The following is a 16,678-nucleotide window of genomic DNA, read 5'->3' on the forward strand; positions in this document are numbered from 1 at the left end:
ATCTTAAAGTTTTTTCCCAACCTACTTCACTCCGGGGCTGTTCGAACGCTCCCGCCCTCCGTGAGGCACTGAGGGGGCCGGGGCGGGGCTGAGGGCGGGGCTCTCCCGGCTGTGGCCACGCCCCTCCCTGGGCTCCAGGCCCCGCCCCCGGCCCGCCCCGCGCATGCGCAGAGGCGCCGCTGGGCCTCATGCGGTTCCCAGCCCAACCGGCCGGGAGCGGCGCCGCGCGCGCTCCGCACCTCCCGCCCGCTCCCCCCCCGCGCGCGCTGTCCGCGCGCCCGGCGGCCCCAGGTGAGAGCGGCGGGCGGAACCATCCGGGCAGCGCTGGGGGGGGGGCGGCAGAGCGGGACCACGCGGAACCCGCGGGGGCCGCACGGGCGGCGGTGCCGCGCGGCGGTGGCGGGAATTTCTGGCGGGAGGAGCGGGCAGGGCACCGGCCCTCAGCGACGGGAGGGGGAACGTGGTGCGGGTCGCCGTCAGGAATGTCAGGTGCCGGTGTCTGTCGCGTCCAGGCGCGGGGCAGATGAAGTACATCCTGGTCACGGGCGGGGTGATCTCGGGCATCGGCAAGGGGATCATCGCCAGCAGCATCGGCACCATCCTCAAGTCCTGCGGGCTGCATGTCACCTCCATCAAGATCGACCCCTACATCAACATCGACGCGGGCACCTTCTCGCCGTACGAGCACGGTGAGTGCCCCTCGTGCTCGGTGCCGGGCTCTGCCGGGCCCGGCGCTCTCTTGCCTTGCCCTGAATCGTCTCCTTTGTGCCTGGTCCTGCCCAGTCACGCTGAGGCTGCCGGCACTGCGGGCTGGCTGGAGCGGCTTGCGGTGCCCGCAGCCCGTTTGGACGTTCTCTCCCAAATCTGCCCTAAACCAGGACAGCAGATGTGCCCTGGCCTGTTCTGGCTGCTGCCCCCAGGGCTTCAGTCCGCAGCGCCCTGCTCCTCTCGGTTACAGAACTTTCAGTTCTGTTGCTCCTAAACTCGCTGTGGCAGTCGGGGAAGGAGTTTCCTTGTATTGGATTCTCCCACGTGCCTGACGTGTGCTTGTCCCTGTTTGTGTGCCTGCAGGGGAGGTGTTTGTGCTGGATGATGGAGGGGAGGTGGACCTGGACCTCGGGAACTACGAGCGCTTCCTCGATATCCGACTCACCAAAGACAACAACCTGACCACTGGGAAGATCTACCAGTATGTCATTAACAAGGAGAGGAAGGGAGATTATCTTGGCAAAACGGTCCAAGGTGATGCAAAACTTCTTTCCTGGTGCCTAGAAATGCACTCTGTATTTCAGTCCTGACTGGATGCTTTTGCCTTTCATCTTCACTTGAGGCTCTGCACCATCCTTCTCGTGTTGGGACTCTGCTGGACTTGGGTCCTGCTGTCTGATGTAGCCAGTGATAAATGTGAACAGGCCAATACACTTTGGGGTTGTTTGTTAGCTGGTTAAAATGGTTAATGCTTTTGTTAACTCAGTAGAAAACCCAAAGGATTTGTGAGTGTCTGATCAGTCCCTTCCCTTTTTAACCACTCTCCACAGCTGGTTGACATGAGGACTTTTTTACAGAGGGTTAAAAACAGAGTAACTTTCTCTGCTTAGACCAAAGAACAGTTTGTGCTTGAATCTGTCAGCTTAAAGGAAATGTTGCTTACATGTGTTTAAATTAAGGCAGGGTTCTGTTTCCTGCCAAAGCACTTGAAAATCACAGCCAAGAATAATCACTTCAAAAATGCATAGTTCTTTAAAGACACAAATTCCTGCTCAAGCCCTATGGGAAGCACTGGCTAGTGATTGTCAGTAATTTGTTCTGGGCTAAGAGGGAGAAACGTTTGTGGGGGCTTTAACCCTTGCCTGGGTTTCTTTTCCAGTTGTTCCCCACATCACAGATGCCATACAGGAATGGGTAATGAGGCAGGCACGGATTCCTGTGGATGAAGATGGCATTGAACCCCAAGTTTGTGTGATTGAGGTTTGTAACTTTTAAGAAGTAGGTAGTTTTGTTTCTTGTGTGCAGTAAACTGATCTATCTGCATATTTTGCATAATTCTTTACAGAAATGTTTAACTTTGCATGGTATTGAATGGGTTAAAAATTCCCCTTGTTAACTTCACTTTCTCTAATCGTTTGAATTGCAACCTGCCTCATGAGAGCAGCCCCACAGGACCCCAGGGAACGGCTGGAGCTGTGTCAGGGGGAGATTCAGGCTGGAGATCAGGGGAAGGTTCTTCCCCCAGAGGGTGCAGGGACTCAGTGGATCCCTTCCAGCTCAGGCTATTCTATGAATTAACCTACAGAATGAATTTTTTCTTCCCTGGTGGGTGGAAAACCCTCTGGAAACAGTTGTTTTTCCTCCTCAAAGTGACAGTTCAAGCAGAGACACGTGACAGGGAATGGCACAAGTTAGTGGTGGCAGTTTTCAGTGTGTTCATGGAATGTTCTGCTGGCAGAAGGAGACAGAGGAGGGTGAAGGCTCTGACGCTGCTGAGCTGGCTGCTGGGATATGCTAACACAGGAGAGGGAGCTTGTCACTGAGCCCAGGTCATGGTGACTTGGACTCTGCCAGCAGCTTGGGTGCCAATTTCTGTGCCAGGGTCACAAGCCCAGATCTGAAGTACCAAGGAGGCACTTTCTGACAGGGCCTGGGGGGCTCCAGGAATTGTCTTGCATCTGTTTCTGCATGTGTCCACTATAGTTCCTAAAACTTAAGAGAAATTTTGCTTCTCGGTGCCACCTAATGTTCATAAATCATAATTTTCACATCTAAGTCTTTTCTCTGAAGAGAAAATAGAGGTCAAGCTGATGTTTCTGGAGAGGTGCTGCTTGTAGAGGAAGCTGTTTTTGTGGGGAAATGATGAAGGTAAAATAGTACCTGGAGTAGATTGGAGGCTGTGAAAGCAGTGCATATAGCTGGTAAATCCTGGTGCTTTGAGTGGAATACAATCACAGAATATCCTGAGCTGAAAGGAACCACAAGGATTATTGAGTCCAATCGTTGATGCTGCCCAGACCCCCCAGCACCCCCAGCCTGGGCATCCCTGGAGCGCTGTCCAAAGGCTCCTGCAGCTCTGGCAGCCTCGGGGCCGTGCCCATTCCCTGGGGAGCCTGGGCAGTGCCAGCACCTCTGGGGGAAGAACCTTTCCCTAAATCCAGCCTGAGCCTGGCCTGGCCCAGCTCCAGCCGTTCCCTGGGTGCTGTCCCTGTCCCAGAGCAGAGATGGGAGCTGCCCCTTGGGAGGAGCTGTGTTGGTGTTAACTCCTTCAGGCAATCAAAGGGATGTGCTGGGGAGGTGTTTGTGTGTTGTTCTGTGTATTTTCATGTCTCCAGTGCTGTTTTGGCAGTGACTTTAATCCTCAGTGTCTGTGTGTTCCCAGCTCGGGGGCACTGTGGGTGACATCGAGAGCATGCCTTTCATCGAGGCCTTCCGCCAGTTCCAGTTCAAAGCCAAAAGAGAGAATTTCTGTAACATTCACGTCAGTCTGGTTCCCCAGGTAAGGACCCAAAACATATAGGTGGTCATATGCTTCCTCAGCCCAAAATTTCCTAAACAGGAGGAAATTTTATTGCTGAAATGATGTATCTCTGTTACTTTTGTATTTCTGTGTGTTTATAAACTTCGGCCAGAGATGCAGAGATTATATGCTTATGTATTTAAAAAGTCTTACAGGAACTGAACAAGAACTTTTCAGAGGGTGTAAATGTGTAATAAAAGCTTGGGAGTTGCAGAAATGCAGCACAAACTGGATTTGACAGAGCAAATTGATAATTATGGAGTGCAGATCTATCTTCATTCTCCTCTTCCTTTTTCTCCTTCTATCCAGGCCAGGTGATTCACAGAGAAAAATTAGAAATACAAAACATGAGGTGTTTGGAGGGAGCAGTGGATAAACCTGAGGCTCCCTGTCCCTCTCCTTCCTGCAGTGGGCACGTTGGAACTTGGGTTCCTGCTGTTGCTTTTAGTCCTGGGGTTTACATGAGGTTCATGTGAATTATCCAAGAATTGAGTCAAAATTTTTAGGAGATGGCTGAGAGTCCTGATTAAGCTGCTGAATCTTTGCTGCTTATCACAATCTGATACACCAACTGCTCTTCTCTGCCCAGCCAAGCTCAACAGGGGAGCAGAAGACCAAACCCACCCAGAACAGTGTTCGTGAGCTCAGAGGTCTCGGGCTCTCCCCAGATCTGGTAAGGTTTGTGTTGCATGGCTTTGATTATAAAAATCTGGCATGTTGCAACAGCACTCATGTCTAAGTAATGCTTAAGTTGAGAGCTCTTGTATAGTGGTGATAAATAAGGAAAGAGGAATGGAGTTGTGGGTTTTTTTCTCAAATCACAAGAGATGGCTCTTTTAGAGGTTTGTTTTATGAATGCCTGAGTATTTCTGTTCTGCGTCACAGCCCTGATGTTGCTGCTCTGTTAGATTGTTTGCAGGTGCTCCACTCCACTGGATACCTCAGTAAAAGAAAAGATTTCCATGTTCTGTCATGTTGAACCAGAACAGGTAAGGATTGCTGTCTGTGCTTCCTTGCAGTAAATGCTGGAGCTGTTTGTCAGATGCTGAGGGGAGTTTTGTCTGAGTGCAGCAGTTGTAGCTCTGTGTTTTGGTAGCTGCATAATTCATTTCCTGCTTTGTCTTACCTCCCTCCCTGACACATGGACCTGTTGCTAAACCATTTCCTTTTGCATCAGCACCCAGGTTTTCTTGTAAGGTAAGAGAATTCTATGGAATCCAAGGTGATTTCTGAATCAGTTTTAACCTTAATTATACTTAATTATACATCCCTTCTGTGAACATAGAAGGATGATATTTTCCAGTGTTTAGAGGTGAAAGGAATGCCCAAAGTTAGTTTTAAAGGGTATATGACTGTTCTTCATACACTGCTCTTTTCACAATATTATTCTTCTGCCTAAGAATTCCTGAGGAGAGTTTTCACACTGAGGTTGGAATGGTGCTTGGGAGAAGCATTGCTTCACCTGAAGGTTATGATATGCACAAATTCCATGTTTGCACGATTCTTTCTATACTGAGACTCATAAAACATGCTAAGGTGGACCTTGGAAAATAGTCAGAAGTATGTAGGCTGAGTATTAGCACTTTCCAATCCAGCTGGAGCTCGAAAAATGTTGTCTTTTTGTGAAAGACTTGAGTATAACTTCACAATCCTAGTTTCTGTCAAGTAATTTTTATTAATCTTCTCTACAGCAAGACCAAACTTCAGTCCTGCAATTTCAGGCACTGCACTGCTGTGCTTATCTGCAATAATGGCAATAATGTTGATATGTCATCAGTAAAATATCTACCTCTTGTTGGCCAGGAATTCAAAATAATTGGGTTTCCAGGAAGTTTAATGCAGTTCTATGTAGTTGTTGCTCTGACTGCTGTTGCACTTGGATTGAGAAGTAAACAGCACTGAGGGTAAAAGAGGAGTGTGTGCAGCCAAGGAGGTTTGACTGGTGTAATGTTGAACTCTGCTTTCATTTGAGTCAGTAGAAATGAGGATTTTTAAAAGGTTTTTACCTGTGTGTTTTGGATCATTAAAGTGCAGATTCATTATTAATGGACAGGTGAGAGTTGTCCTGAGCCATCTTTTCCCATTTCAGTGAGTAGTTTCTCCTCATTGACCTTAGAATTCTTTGCTCATAATTGTGTAATCCCCAGTTTGATGAGGGGCACCCTGTAAAGTGTGTTGCTGTATTGGGAAATGACAGATTTCCCTGGGTTTCAGTCAGACTGGGAGCCCTGGTGAGGAGGGGGAAGCTGTGCCTGTGGCAGTTGGACTGTAGCTTCACTTGGGATTCTGTATCACAGGAGTCTGTCTGGAGTGTTCTTTGAACTTTGCTGTGTGCTGCTCACATAATGTGCTGGGCAGCTGACTCCTGCTGCTGGGTTATTGTGTTATAGCCCTTCCCAAGGGGCTCCAGGGAGCAGCAATGCCTTGGAAGTGCTAAAGATGGCTTTTCCAAGCATAAGGAAACCAGTTTTACTGATATGTTATGTTATTCAACATGTTACTGCCTGGAAGTTTAGGTGGTCATATGGCTTTCTGCTGGAGACAGGAACACTCTGAATATCTGAGTAAAAATGACTGTACTGTGTGCACTGTGTTTTAATGACACCCTTATTTTGTGAACAGGTCATTTGTGTTCACGATGTCTCCTCTATCTACCGGGTTCCTCTGTTGTTAGAGGAGCAGGGAGTTGTGGACTACTTCAGGCACAGGCTGGACCTTCCCATCGAGAGGCAGCCCAGGAGGATGCTCATGAAGTGGAAGGAGATGGCTGACAGGTGAGCTGCACTGCAGCACACTCCAGGATTGCTTTCTGTTACTGGTTGTGTGAGATGATGAGTGTTATTTCCTGTTCCTCAAGTGTTCTCACATGCTCACGTTGTTTTTTTCCTTTTGCTCAGAGCCCCATCCAAACTTTGAATGTTTCCAAGGAAACATTGGATTTCCAAGGTGGGGAATCCACAGCTCATCTCCTCAACCTGTGCCAGTGCCTCACCACTCTCATTGTACAAAATTTCATCCTTATATCTCCCCTCTTTGAGATTAAAACCATCACCACTTGTCCTGGCACAACAGACCCTACTGAAAAGTGTCCCCATGTTTCTTATAAATCCTCTTATTGGAAAGCTGCCATCAAGTCTCTCTGGAGCTTTTTCTTCTTCTGGCTTAACCACCCCAATTCCCTCAGCCTTTTCCCATAAAAAATCCTGTGAGATAAACTTAGTGAGATCCTTATCTTATGTTGGAAGTGTACTGTCTGAGTCAAACCAGCCTGAATTAATTAAAAGCTGGACAGTTCTGCCCTCCCTTTTTACTGAAAAACCTCTCAGTAACATTACAAAGTGTTCAAATCCTTTTGTAGCTATATGGATGTGTCAGGAGTGCCAATAAATAATATTTTTGAGTGTGCTTTCAGGCAAGTAAGAGAAATGTTCGGTGCCTGTTCTGAGATTTCTTGGACATTGGGTTTTTTTTCTTTTGAGGAATAGACTTGATGTGCCTGGGGAAACAGTGAATAGAGCCTTTTCAGAGAGGGCTTGAATGTCAACCAAAGCCTTAAATATGTTTGTTCTTAGAAGAAATTAATTTCCAGGATCTAGGCTAAAAATCTAGATGTAGAATCTAAAGATCTAGATGCTTTCCTTTATTTCTGTGCCTGACATAAGCCAGCCCTGTCAATAACATTTCCTCTTGATGGGGAAAGCCCTTGGTCACCAGCTGGGCTGAAGGTATTTAGCAGTTCTGAGAGAAACTTTAAGCAAACTCTTGGCACGAGGTGTGAATCCTGTGCTGCCAGGTGCTGGGGATGGAGAGTGTAGGCAGCACAGCCTCAGGACTCCAGAAATGCTTTCTGTGTTTGTAGCTGCTGATGTGAGCTCAGCAGCAGCGTGGGAAGATGCTGTGCAGTACAAACATGTGCCAAACTGTGCTTTGATCCTCTCCTAGGAGTTCACTGCAGCCTTTGAATCTAATACAGCTTCCTGAAAAGGCACTTTGGATCTGCTCAGAATGGCTTTGCATCATCAGGAGAGATGAGTTAATTTATATGTGGCTTTGTGCAACTGTTTTCCTCAGTCATTGTTTTGGTTTTGATCTCGCTTTGATGTTTCTAAATCATAATTATTATAAAAGGTCACTCTTCCAAAGATGTCAGCTCTGTTGGACAGACAGGAGAGCACAGCTGTTCCTTGAAAAGCTGAACATGGAACTGGAGAATGGAGAAGGGAAGTGATTCCCATCCCTCTCCTGCTGCTGCTGGAATAACCTGTGTGTTCTGGTGTTCTCTAGGTACGACCGTCTGCTTGAAACATGTTCCATTGCACTCGTGGGCAAATACACCAAATTTTCTGACTCCTATGCATCTGTCATCAAAGCCCTGGAGCACTCTGCCCTGGCCATCAACCACAAACTTGACATTAAGGTAGGGATTGTCTGTACCTGGGGAAAAAACTCCCCCAGTCCCACTTCCACCTACAGGGCTGCCCATCCTAATTCAGATTTTCACAAAGCCATAGACAGAAAGGGAGAAGGGATTCAGTCAGTGAACATCCAAATTGTCCTTGCTTTAAAAGAGCTGTTTTGATTATAACAGCATTAAAACTGCTGTTACCAGGCCTAAACCAGCTGCAGAACAAACCAGCCTCTCCTGGGAGCTGTCTGGAGTGGATGGAAACTCCTCAGTGCTCAGCATTGTGGTACTTTCATGATGCTCCTGCCTCAGGCTTTATTAAGGTTTTCATGCTTGTTTGGCTGCACATCTTGGTCATAGCTGGATGCTCTGAAGAGGTGAAATACATACCTGTTGCCAGAAATTTTATTTTCATTTCAGTAGACTTCTAAATGTCCAGCAGTTTCGTGATGTCAGTGAGCCATGGAGATAGGTGGTTGCTTTTTAACAGTACTGATCTAGGTGGGGCTTTCCTTTCAATTTCCAAAATCATTAGAGGTGAAAATAAGCAAAACAAGTAAGACTGGTGAAGTGCAAACCCTGCACAAGCATCTGTGGTATTCCCTGGCCCAGCTGTGTCAGAGTGGCCAGAGGTGCAGTGAGCACAGAGATCTCGTGCTAAAGAACTGAGGAGCTGTAGTTGGTTAAAGAGCTGATTGGTAGCTTTGCAACTTCTAAAAAAAAACAAAAGAAAAGGAGGATACAGTGGTTCTTTTAAAGGGTTAGCAGCCTGCCAGGATGTCCAGAAATTCAGAGGTACTGGAATACTGGAGATGAGAAAATGGAAAAAAAAGGAGTTTTTTTTTTCCCACTGTCATAAGACTCTTTAATTACAGCAGCCTGTGTTTCACCATATCCTATTTCTTCCTCAGTGCCTCTTGAGGAAGCTTTATTTGATGAGAGAGGTGTTTATTTTTGCTCTCTGGGTGTGGTGCTTTGTGTCTGCACAGCCCCATGTTCCCACCTTGCTGTGCTGCATGGACACCTCCCATTTAACATTACTCTGGGGCTTGGTGTCTCAGGGCTGCAGAGAGGGGAGGACAGAAACCATGGGTTCTGTTTGTGCACCAAGAGTAGGGTGGTGAGGAAAACAGTTTTGTTGGCTAACAGATGGGAAATCAGCCCAGAAATAAACTTTATTCATTAGGAAACAAATCCAGGAGGAATGATGCTATCTTAATTTAATGAGAATACAGGAGGTCCTGTACACTCTAGTGGCAATATCTCATAATATTATTTTTTTTTGGGCTTTCTTCCCAGTACATTGACTCTGCTGACTTGGAGCCAGACACTCTGCAGGAGGAGCCTGTGCGCTACCACGAGGCGTGGCAGAAGCTCTGTGGTGCTGAGTAAGTTCTGTGTGTCCCTTTCCTTGGAGAATGTCTGATAAACCAGCTTTGGAATTCACTGGAGGCCGTTCTCAGCATGCTCTGACAAGGCCCCAAACACCTCTGGGGCATTTAGGATAAGATGTTAAATGGAGAATTATTGAATTAGTGAGGGAGGTGGTGAAAGGCAGCAGTGGGGGAAGTGATTGTGCTGGTGAGGATATGCACACCTGCATGGTCAGCTGGAAACAGTGAGAGAAAATCAGGAGAAAGGAGAGGTGAAGGCTGTTAAAGCCAGAGTAAGAATGGGAGATGTAAATGGGGTAACAAGTTCTTCAGAAACAAAGTGTGAGAGGGGGAGAAGCCTTAGTGTGCAGAGGAGTGCCAGGAGTTAGCACAAAGCCAAGAGCAAGTGGGGCCTGTTACCCCTCAGGGCAGCAGGGTTGGAGTGAGATCAGAAGAAAGAACCTCCTGCAGAGTTTGGTGTTAGGACAGCCTGACACTGCAGTGTGGTGTACAGCTTCCTCAGCGTGGGCCTGGCTGGGGGATGTGTTTGCAAACCTCTGTTTGGTGCTGGGTGTGTGAGTCCCACAGCATGAACCATTTCAGTATGGTACCCTGCAGTATATTTGGGATCTCTTTGGGAAGGTAAAACTGGCATTTATAAAATATTTCCCTGTAAATTCTGCTTTATGTGTCAGCTCAAGTGAAGTCATGTGGGAAATGCTGCAGCCAGGCCTTGCCATTTGGCTCCTTCAGAGCCCTTTTCAGGGGAGAGGTCCTGCAAGCCTGAGATTTTGTGGGGGGAGGTGATCTGTGGGTGTGTGCTTTGGGGCAGCCACACTGAATGGAATCTTTTCATCCTCATGCAGTGGAGTTCTGGTTCCTGGTGGATTTGGTGTCCGAGGGACAGAAGGCAAAATTCAAGCTATTTCCTGGGCAAGGAAACAGAAAAAACCCTTCTTAGGTGAGAAACATGTTTCATCCATAAGAAGAAGTAAGACAAAGGAAAGGAGGTTGAACCTGCAGCAGGAGCTGCCCTGATTTTCACTGGTGTCTGGGGTGAGCAGTTCTGCAGGCAGTTGTCTGAGGAGGGCACAGATCTGTGCTCAGCTGAGCTGGGGTTGCAGCCTCATCCCTGGTGAGCTCTGGAGTTGTCAGAGTTGGCTGGGATGTGCTGACAAGGAGTCTGTAATGAGGGTTTAGCAGGCTGGGGATGTTTCAGATCAGGCTGTGCTGAGAATAAATGGCTGCATTTCAGTCAGGTGTCTGTGGTGAGAAACTGAACTGGTGTGTGAGCAGGGGGGATGGGAAAGGGAGGGAAGTAAAGCTTGGCAGGACCACAGACCCTAAATTCCAGTCAAAAATCTGCCTCATCCAGGTTTTCCTCTGACTCAGGACACTCTGTGAAGGTGTGTGTGCTTTGCAACATGGGCTCAGAGGTCCTTGTCCTGCCCTGATCCATGTCCTGCCTTCCTTTCCACAGGAGTCTGTTTGGGAATGCAGTTGGCAGTGGTGGAGTTTGCTCGCAGTGTCCTTGGTTGGCAAGGTAATGGCACAAAACCCTTCCTGCTTTTGCTCATTTCTTGGGTTCCTTTAGTGCCTGTGGTTTTTTTAGATACCTGTGATTTAAAGTTTTTCATAGGTGGGTTTAATTTTTTTACCTAGACCTGTAAAAATCCCTGTCTCTTTTGCTAATTCCAAGTAAAAAGAGCAATTTCTTTATCCTGTTTAAATAAAACTCAGTGGAATAAGTCATGCTTATAATGACAGAAAGCTTCCTACTGCTCAACATGAGGTTCTTAGCTGCTGAATGAAACACCTTGGTGGCCTGTGTGTGCTGGGCATCCCAAATTCCTGCTGCAGGCAGTGGGAATGAAGCCCAAAAAGCAGTTCAGCCAGCCAGCAGCTACAGCTCCTTCAGTTGGCTTGTGAGCCCCACTGCTCAAATTGAGCAGGTCCCTGTGAACACAGCTCCCTTCAGAGGGTGTTAAATTGAGTTCTCAGCCTGACTCTTGCTTCTCTCCAGTAGTGAGGGTGGGGAAAAAGGACTTTCTGAGACCACTCTGCTCCTTTCCCCCCTCCCTGCCTTTATTTCTGTATTTGAAGCTGTTGAATGTGTGTTTTTCCTGGGTTATCCTAAGACTGCAGCCTTCAAAACTGATACCAAACAGTGCTGCCAGCCCTGTTCCTGCTGCCTGGGGTGTTGTGTGCCTGAGGGGGGCTCAGCACAGCTGGGGATGAGGAGCAGCCCTGGGGAAGGTCCTGTTGGTGATGCCAAGGTGTGAGGGTGTTTCTGATTGCTGAACCTTACATTGCAGATGCGAACTCAACAGAGTTTGACCCCAAAACTTCTCATCCAGTGGTGAGTTTATGGTGATTTGCTTGTGATATCCTTACTAGACTCTGCACATCCCTGGGCATGACTGCCAGGAGAAGTTGTGGCTTCTCCTGGATCCCTCAGGGTGTCCAAGGCCAGGCTGGACAAGGAGCAGCCTGGGACACTGGAAGGTGTCTCTGCCATGGCAGGGGTGGGATGGGATGAGCTTTAAAGTCCCTTCCAACTTGATCTGTTGTGTGATAGCCACAGACAGACCTGAATTGCTGGGAACATTTGTGGGAGGCTCTGTGTTTCTGGTCCAGGGTCCACCATAATGATTGGCTTCTGCTATAATTTAAAATGCTTTTTTAATTCTGTTATAATTTAAAATGCTACTCAAAGTGAGGAAGTTACCAAAAAAACAGCTATGGTGTTATTTATCAAAGAGTAAGCAATTCTGATTTGGGGGTTTTGTTTCCATCAGTTTGCTTGTTTGTTTAACATACAGTTCAGTAAACAGCACAGTACTGGTGTGTGCAGTCTGTGTAAACTCTGACTGAGGCCATTTCCTATGGGGGAGTTCCCTGAATATCCACAAACCTCCCATGTGTACTGTGCAGCCTGTACTGAACAGCTCAGCCAGCTCACCTAGTTCTGTTGGGCTGTGTTGCCAAGACAGTTCCTTGGGCTGCTTTCCTTGGATTTTTCCATGAATACTGGGATTTTTTTCCTTTAATGTGTCAGAGTCTGCCTGTTATTCCTCCCTGATTCTCACCTCCCTCTGAATTCTTTCCACAGGTCATAGACATGCCAGAACATAATCCTGGGCAAATGGGTGGGACAATGAGGCTTGGCAAGAGAAGGACACTGTTCCAAACCAAGAATTCAATCATGAGTAAGGCCCTTCTTCCCTCTTCTAGAAATGTTTCCTGGGAATGGCTTGCATGTATGGTGGGATGGGGAAGTGAGACCTGGGGATGTGGAAGCATCCTTGAATGGGTGTTCACAGAGTGTTCTGGTGGGGAATGGGGATCAGGGAGTTTGATCCCCTCCAGAAGTGGCAGATTCTGAAGGATGCAGATCAAGTGAATGTGTTAAAAGCTGTGATCATTGCTCTAAGGAACATCTTGCTTGTGCTGCAGGGAAGCTGTATGGAGATCATGATTTCTTGGAAGAGAGACACAGACACAGATTTGAGGTAAAAATGCTCATGTAGGTATTGGGCTTTCCTGTGTAATCCAGACACAAGAGATCATGGTTTGTCTTGCTTCTGGTTTTCTAGGTCAATCCAGAACTGAAAAAGTATTTTGAAGAGCAAGGTCTGAAGTTTGTGGGGCAGGATGAGGAGGGAGAGAGAATGGAAGTGGTTGAGCTGGAAGGTGAGTCCTTAAGCAGTTGGTTTGTGGGTGTGGACAGGGAAGGTAGAGGGTAATGGAGCAGGTTTTCATGTGGGAGCCATTCAGACTGTCTCAGAATGATTCCATCCATAAAATAATGGTAAAAATAAAATCCCATGTCCCTCTGCATTTATGGACAAAAGGCATGGACATTATACTTCCCCATCATCAGCATAATCAGGATTTCACCTGCAGCTCAGCTGGAGAGACTTGATGTGAATGTTTTGTTTGTTCCTCTCAGAGCATCCTTTCTTCGTTGGTGTCCAGTATCACCCCGAGTTCCTCTCCAGGCCCATCAAGCCATCACCCCCATACTTTGGGCTCCTCCTGGCATCTTCAGGGAGACTCACCCACTACCTGCAGAAGGGCTGCAGGCTCTCCCCCAGGTGGGTTGAAGACAGAGCTCGGTCAGAGCTGTCACAGGACAGCCTGGAGCATCCTCTTGCACAGAGTTCCTGGGGATAACTTGGTATTGCACCACCCCTTCTTTCCCCTCTTCTTTTGAAAGCTCTGGTGTGTTGAGGCTGATTGTGGGGCCACAGTCCTGCAGAGTGGCCCTGGCTTCAGGGAGAGATCTGCAGCCTTGGCTGTCAGACAGGGCCTTTGGGGAAACTGAGGCTGGGCCTGCTCTTTTACATGACTGGAGACCTCATGGGCTTTTCCCTACATTGCTCAGACAAGTCCCACTTACAGGCTGGTCCATAAGAAACTTGTTCTGGTTTAAAGAACAGGCCCTGGTGGTTGCAGCCTCATTTTTTTTCCTGATGACTTCAGCTTTCTTTGTTTCACTTTGCAAAGCAAGTGGTGTTTTGGGTGGATTTAATGGTGCAGTCACTTGGTGCTGCTTTTCCCCAGTGCCTGCAATTCTGTTTGGCACTCAGCACTGAACAACAATTACCAACCAATTGGTCCTGACCTGTTCTCCTCCCCCCAGAGAACACTGAGGGGTTGCTGAGTGCTGACAGGCACTAAAAACCCAGAGCAAATGCAGAGGAGGATTAGCAGTGCCTGTATCAAACCCAGGGAAATGCAAAGCCAAAAGGGAAGTGTTGGCTTTGGGGGTTGAGCTGCAGTGCAGCTGCACCATGGGATTCCTGAGCAGTGCTCAGGTGTGGTCCAGAAGAGTTTTGTGAGGGACTCATTTCAATTCCTCCAAGGGTTGAGGGATATTTCAATTCTCTGCTTTTGCACATTTGAGTTTGAAATGGCTCCTCGCAGCAGAGGAGCCAAACTTTCCCTGGGCTGCAGCATCCCACCTTAATTATCAGTCCTTAAAGCACCTTAATTATCAGTCCTTAAAGCACCTTAATTATCAGTCCTTAAAGCACTTGTGCTCCCTAACCCCAGATCTTTTATCCTGCAGGGACACCTACAGTGACCGCAGTGGCAGCAGCTCTCCTGACCTGGAGATAACAGAGCTGAAGTTCCCTTCAGCAAATCATGACTGATTCCTGGTAATGTTTAATGATCTCAACCTCTTCCTTTTGGAAAAAAACCTCTTGCCCAGTCTTTGCTCCTGGCATCTGATTTCTGCATTATTTGGTGGAAAGCTGGCACACCATGAGGTGATGTGGGTGGTGTGTAACAGCTGGGGTTGGCTGTCCCCTGAGCAAAGTGACACACAATAAAATACAAATACAGGGGAATTCAGGGTTTGATTCAGGTAAAAGCACCAGTGGAGCACACACTCCTGAAAATGGGGGCAGAGCTGAACCAGGGCTTCCTGGGTATAGGAAATTCAGTATTTTGCAGTCCCTCACCATTAAAGAACACCTTGGAAGAATCCATTGTGTCCATATCCTGGGACAGCAGTTCCTGTCAGACCCAGGGCTCAGCCCCTGCTCTGTGAGGGCTGCAGGTGTTACAGGGATGTGAAAATTGGATGTACACATCTTAAAACCTGGCACTCAGACTGCACCAGCAAAACAGGCACACTTGAAATTTGCATTCTCCCTGTGTGCATCATGGATGTGACACCTGCCCCTGCTCTGGTGTGTGTGGGGGCTCTGCAGGAGTTGAGCAGTGCCTGCACACAGCTCTGGGCTCCACTGCTGAGTGCCAGGCCCTGCTGTCAGACTCTGCCTCCAGGGCTGTGCAGTTGCAGCCCGTGGCTCTTCCCTGTCAGTAATTCCTGCTCCTTTTCTCTCTCCCTCTCCAGGTGTGTCCTTGCTGCAGAGAGGAGTCTCCATTAGGTTTTCCAGGTGTTCTTACAGCAGTAGCTTCAACACCCTCAGCTTTGGGCTTTCCTAACTTAAGGGTTTATAATTTTCATTCTGAGATCCCATCTCTTACTTCCTCAGCTCTTCTGTCCTTCCTTTATTTTCTATATAGATCTTGGTTATCTGTGGAGGAGAGCAACCAGAGGCCCCTCAGACTTCCTTCAGTTGCACCAGCTTGGAGGGCAAAGCAAACTGGGGTGTGGGATTTGCTGTGTTGAGGGGAATCCCATGGCACACATCCTTCCCAGTGCAGGGAGTGCTCAGGCACTTGGACACTGACAGTGGAGTTGCTTTCTCCAGTCTTCTTGCTCCCTCCTCAGTCTTTCCTTACTGATGAAATTATGGATGGCACAAGATTTGGGGGCTGGCTTAGTGTCTGAGCTGGGCAGCTTCATGCAGCCTTCTTGGTTTGGGTTTTTTATTTTTTTCAGGGAAAAGGGATGATATTTGGTTTATTTTTTTTTTTTTTCAGTAGCATTTGCAAACCTTTGGCACCGGTGCTCTTGGTGCATTCATTGCCATTATGAATTTGTAACCAGGAAGATCTTCCTGGAACAGTGTTATTCTGGAGCTCTGTGTCACTGCAGGGATGTGATGGGATCAGGTTGGGGGAGCAGGAGAAGGAGGCTGCCAGGGAAACCCTGACCCGAGGGGTCCTGTGAGCCCTCCCTGTGCCAGCGCTCCTGGAGCTGGGAAACTCCGACCCCTTGCATCAAGGGGGAGGTGAGAACAGAGAGAACCACTGAACCACTTCCACTGCTGCCTTGAGCTGTGTCCCTGGCCTGGGGCACAGCAGCTCCTGGTGCTTTTTCATGGATTTGAAGTGGAGCCTTTTGTTGCCCTTTTGTCCACGTTGGGTTTGTGTGTCCTGTGCTCCTGCGGTTCCCAGGGGCTGTTCCTGCTCACCCTCCCCTTGGTGTTACCTGCCTTGGGTGGTGGGCAGTGCTGAGGGGGCTGAGCTGCTGCCATGGAACAGCCTGTGTGGCCTTTGGTGACTGAGGAAAGGAAGGAGGTCAGTCTGTCAGTCTGTCTGTCTGTCTGATTCCACACAGACTTCAGCAGCTCCCTGGAGTTTGGGGAGAGAGCACAGTCAGACCTGGCTGAGCTGTGGAACCAAACCCTGTTCTGTGCCCCCTCAGTGATCTCCCCAGCCCCCCTTGCTTTAGTCCTCAGTTTTAAATATTCCCTGTGAAGCTGCTGTGAGCCTGGAGAGCTTTGAGCATTCCTCGTGTGACAATTCCAGCTGTTGTGCAGGAATTACAGAGTTGCAGTGCTCTGCTACTGCCCAGTCTTGTCCTGGCCTGGCTGCTCCTGGGGCACGATGAGATCCTATGTTTTTTAATTCTGAAATGTTTGTTTTGGGCAAAACTGTGCAACTGACTCTGTCATTAAATGCTCATTTGTAACAAATTGTGTAAGGAGTCCTGAGCTTGTTCTGTTCCTGCCTGCTTGGAGGGAAGGA

At 48.2% G+C, this 16,678-nt stretch overlaps 1 protein-coding gene across 1 annotated transcript; it reads left to right on the forward strand.

Moving 5' to 3' along the window:
* Positions 1-235: 235 nt before the first annotated feature.
* On the forward strand, positions 236-16,629 carry CTPS1 (CTP synthase 1). Its single transcript, XM_015649276.3, has 19 exons — positions 236-291; positions 513-689; positions 1,072-1,242; positions 1,868-1,968; positions 3,371-3,487; positions 4,098-4,181; positions 4,417-4,497; positions 6,131-6,282; positions 7,793-7,925; positions 9,213-9,301; positions 10,153-10,247; positions 10,767-10,829; positions 11,602-11,645; positions 12,399-12,495; positions 12,743-12,798; positions 12,883-12,979; positions 13,239-13,383; positions 14,361-14,451; positions 15,156-16,629. The coding sequence occupies exons 2-18, from the start codon at positions 524-526 to the stop codon at positions 14,443-14,445; spliced, it is 1,776 nt and encodes a 591-aa protein (XP_015504762.1). The 5' UTR covers positions 236-291; positions 513-523; the 3' UTR covers positions 14,446-14,451; positions 15,156-16,629.
* Positions 16,630-16,678: the final 49 nt, after the last annotated feature.

The sequence above is a fragment of the Parus major genome, chromosome 23 (genome assembly GCF_001522545.3).
Source record: "Parus major isolate Abel chromosome 23, Parus_major1.1, whole genome shotgun sequence".
Lineage (NCBI taxonomy): Eukaryota > Metazoa > Chordata > Aves > Passeriformes > Paridae > Parus > Parus major.

What these genes read in the sequence shown, in the direction of transcription:
- CTPS1 (XM_015649276.3), top strand. Translation starts at nt 524, where the DNA reads ATGAAGTACATCCTGGTCACGGGCGGGGTGATCTCGGGCATCGGCAAG. An exon ending in ACCACAAACTTGACATTAAG is followed by an intron (nt 7,926 to 9,212) that starts GTAGGGATTGTC and finishes CTTTCTTCCCAG; the next exon opens with TACATTGACTCTGCTGACTT. An exon ending in CCAAAACTTCTCATCCAGTG is followed by an intron (nt 11,646 to 12,398) that starts GTGAGTTTATGG and finishes TTCTTTCCACAG; the next exon opens with GTCATAGACATGCCAGAACA.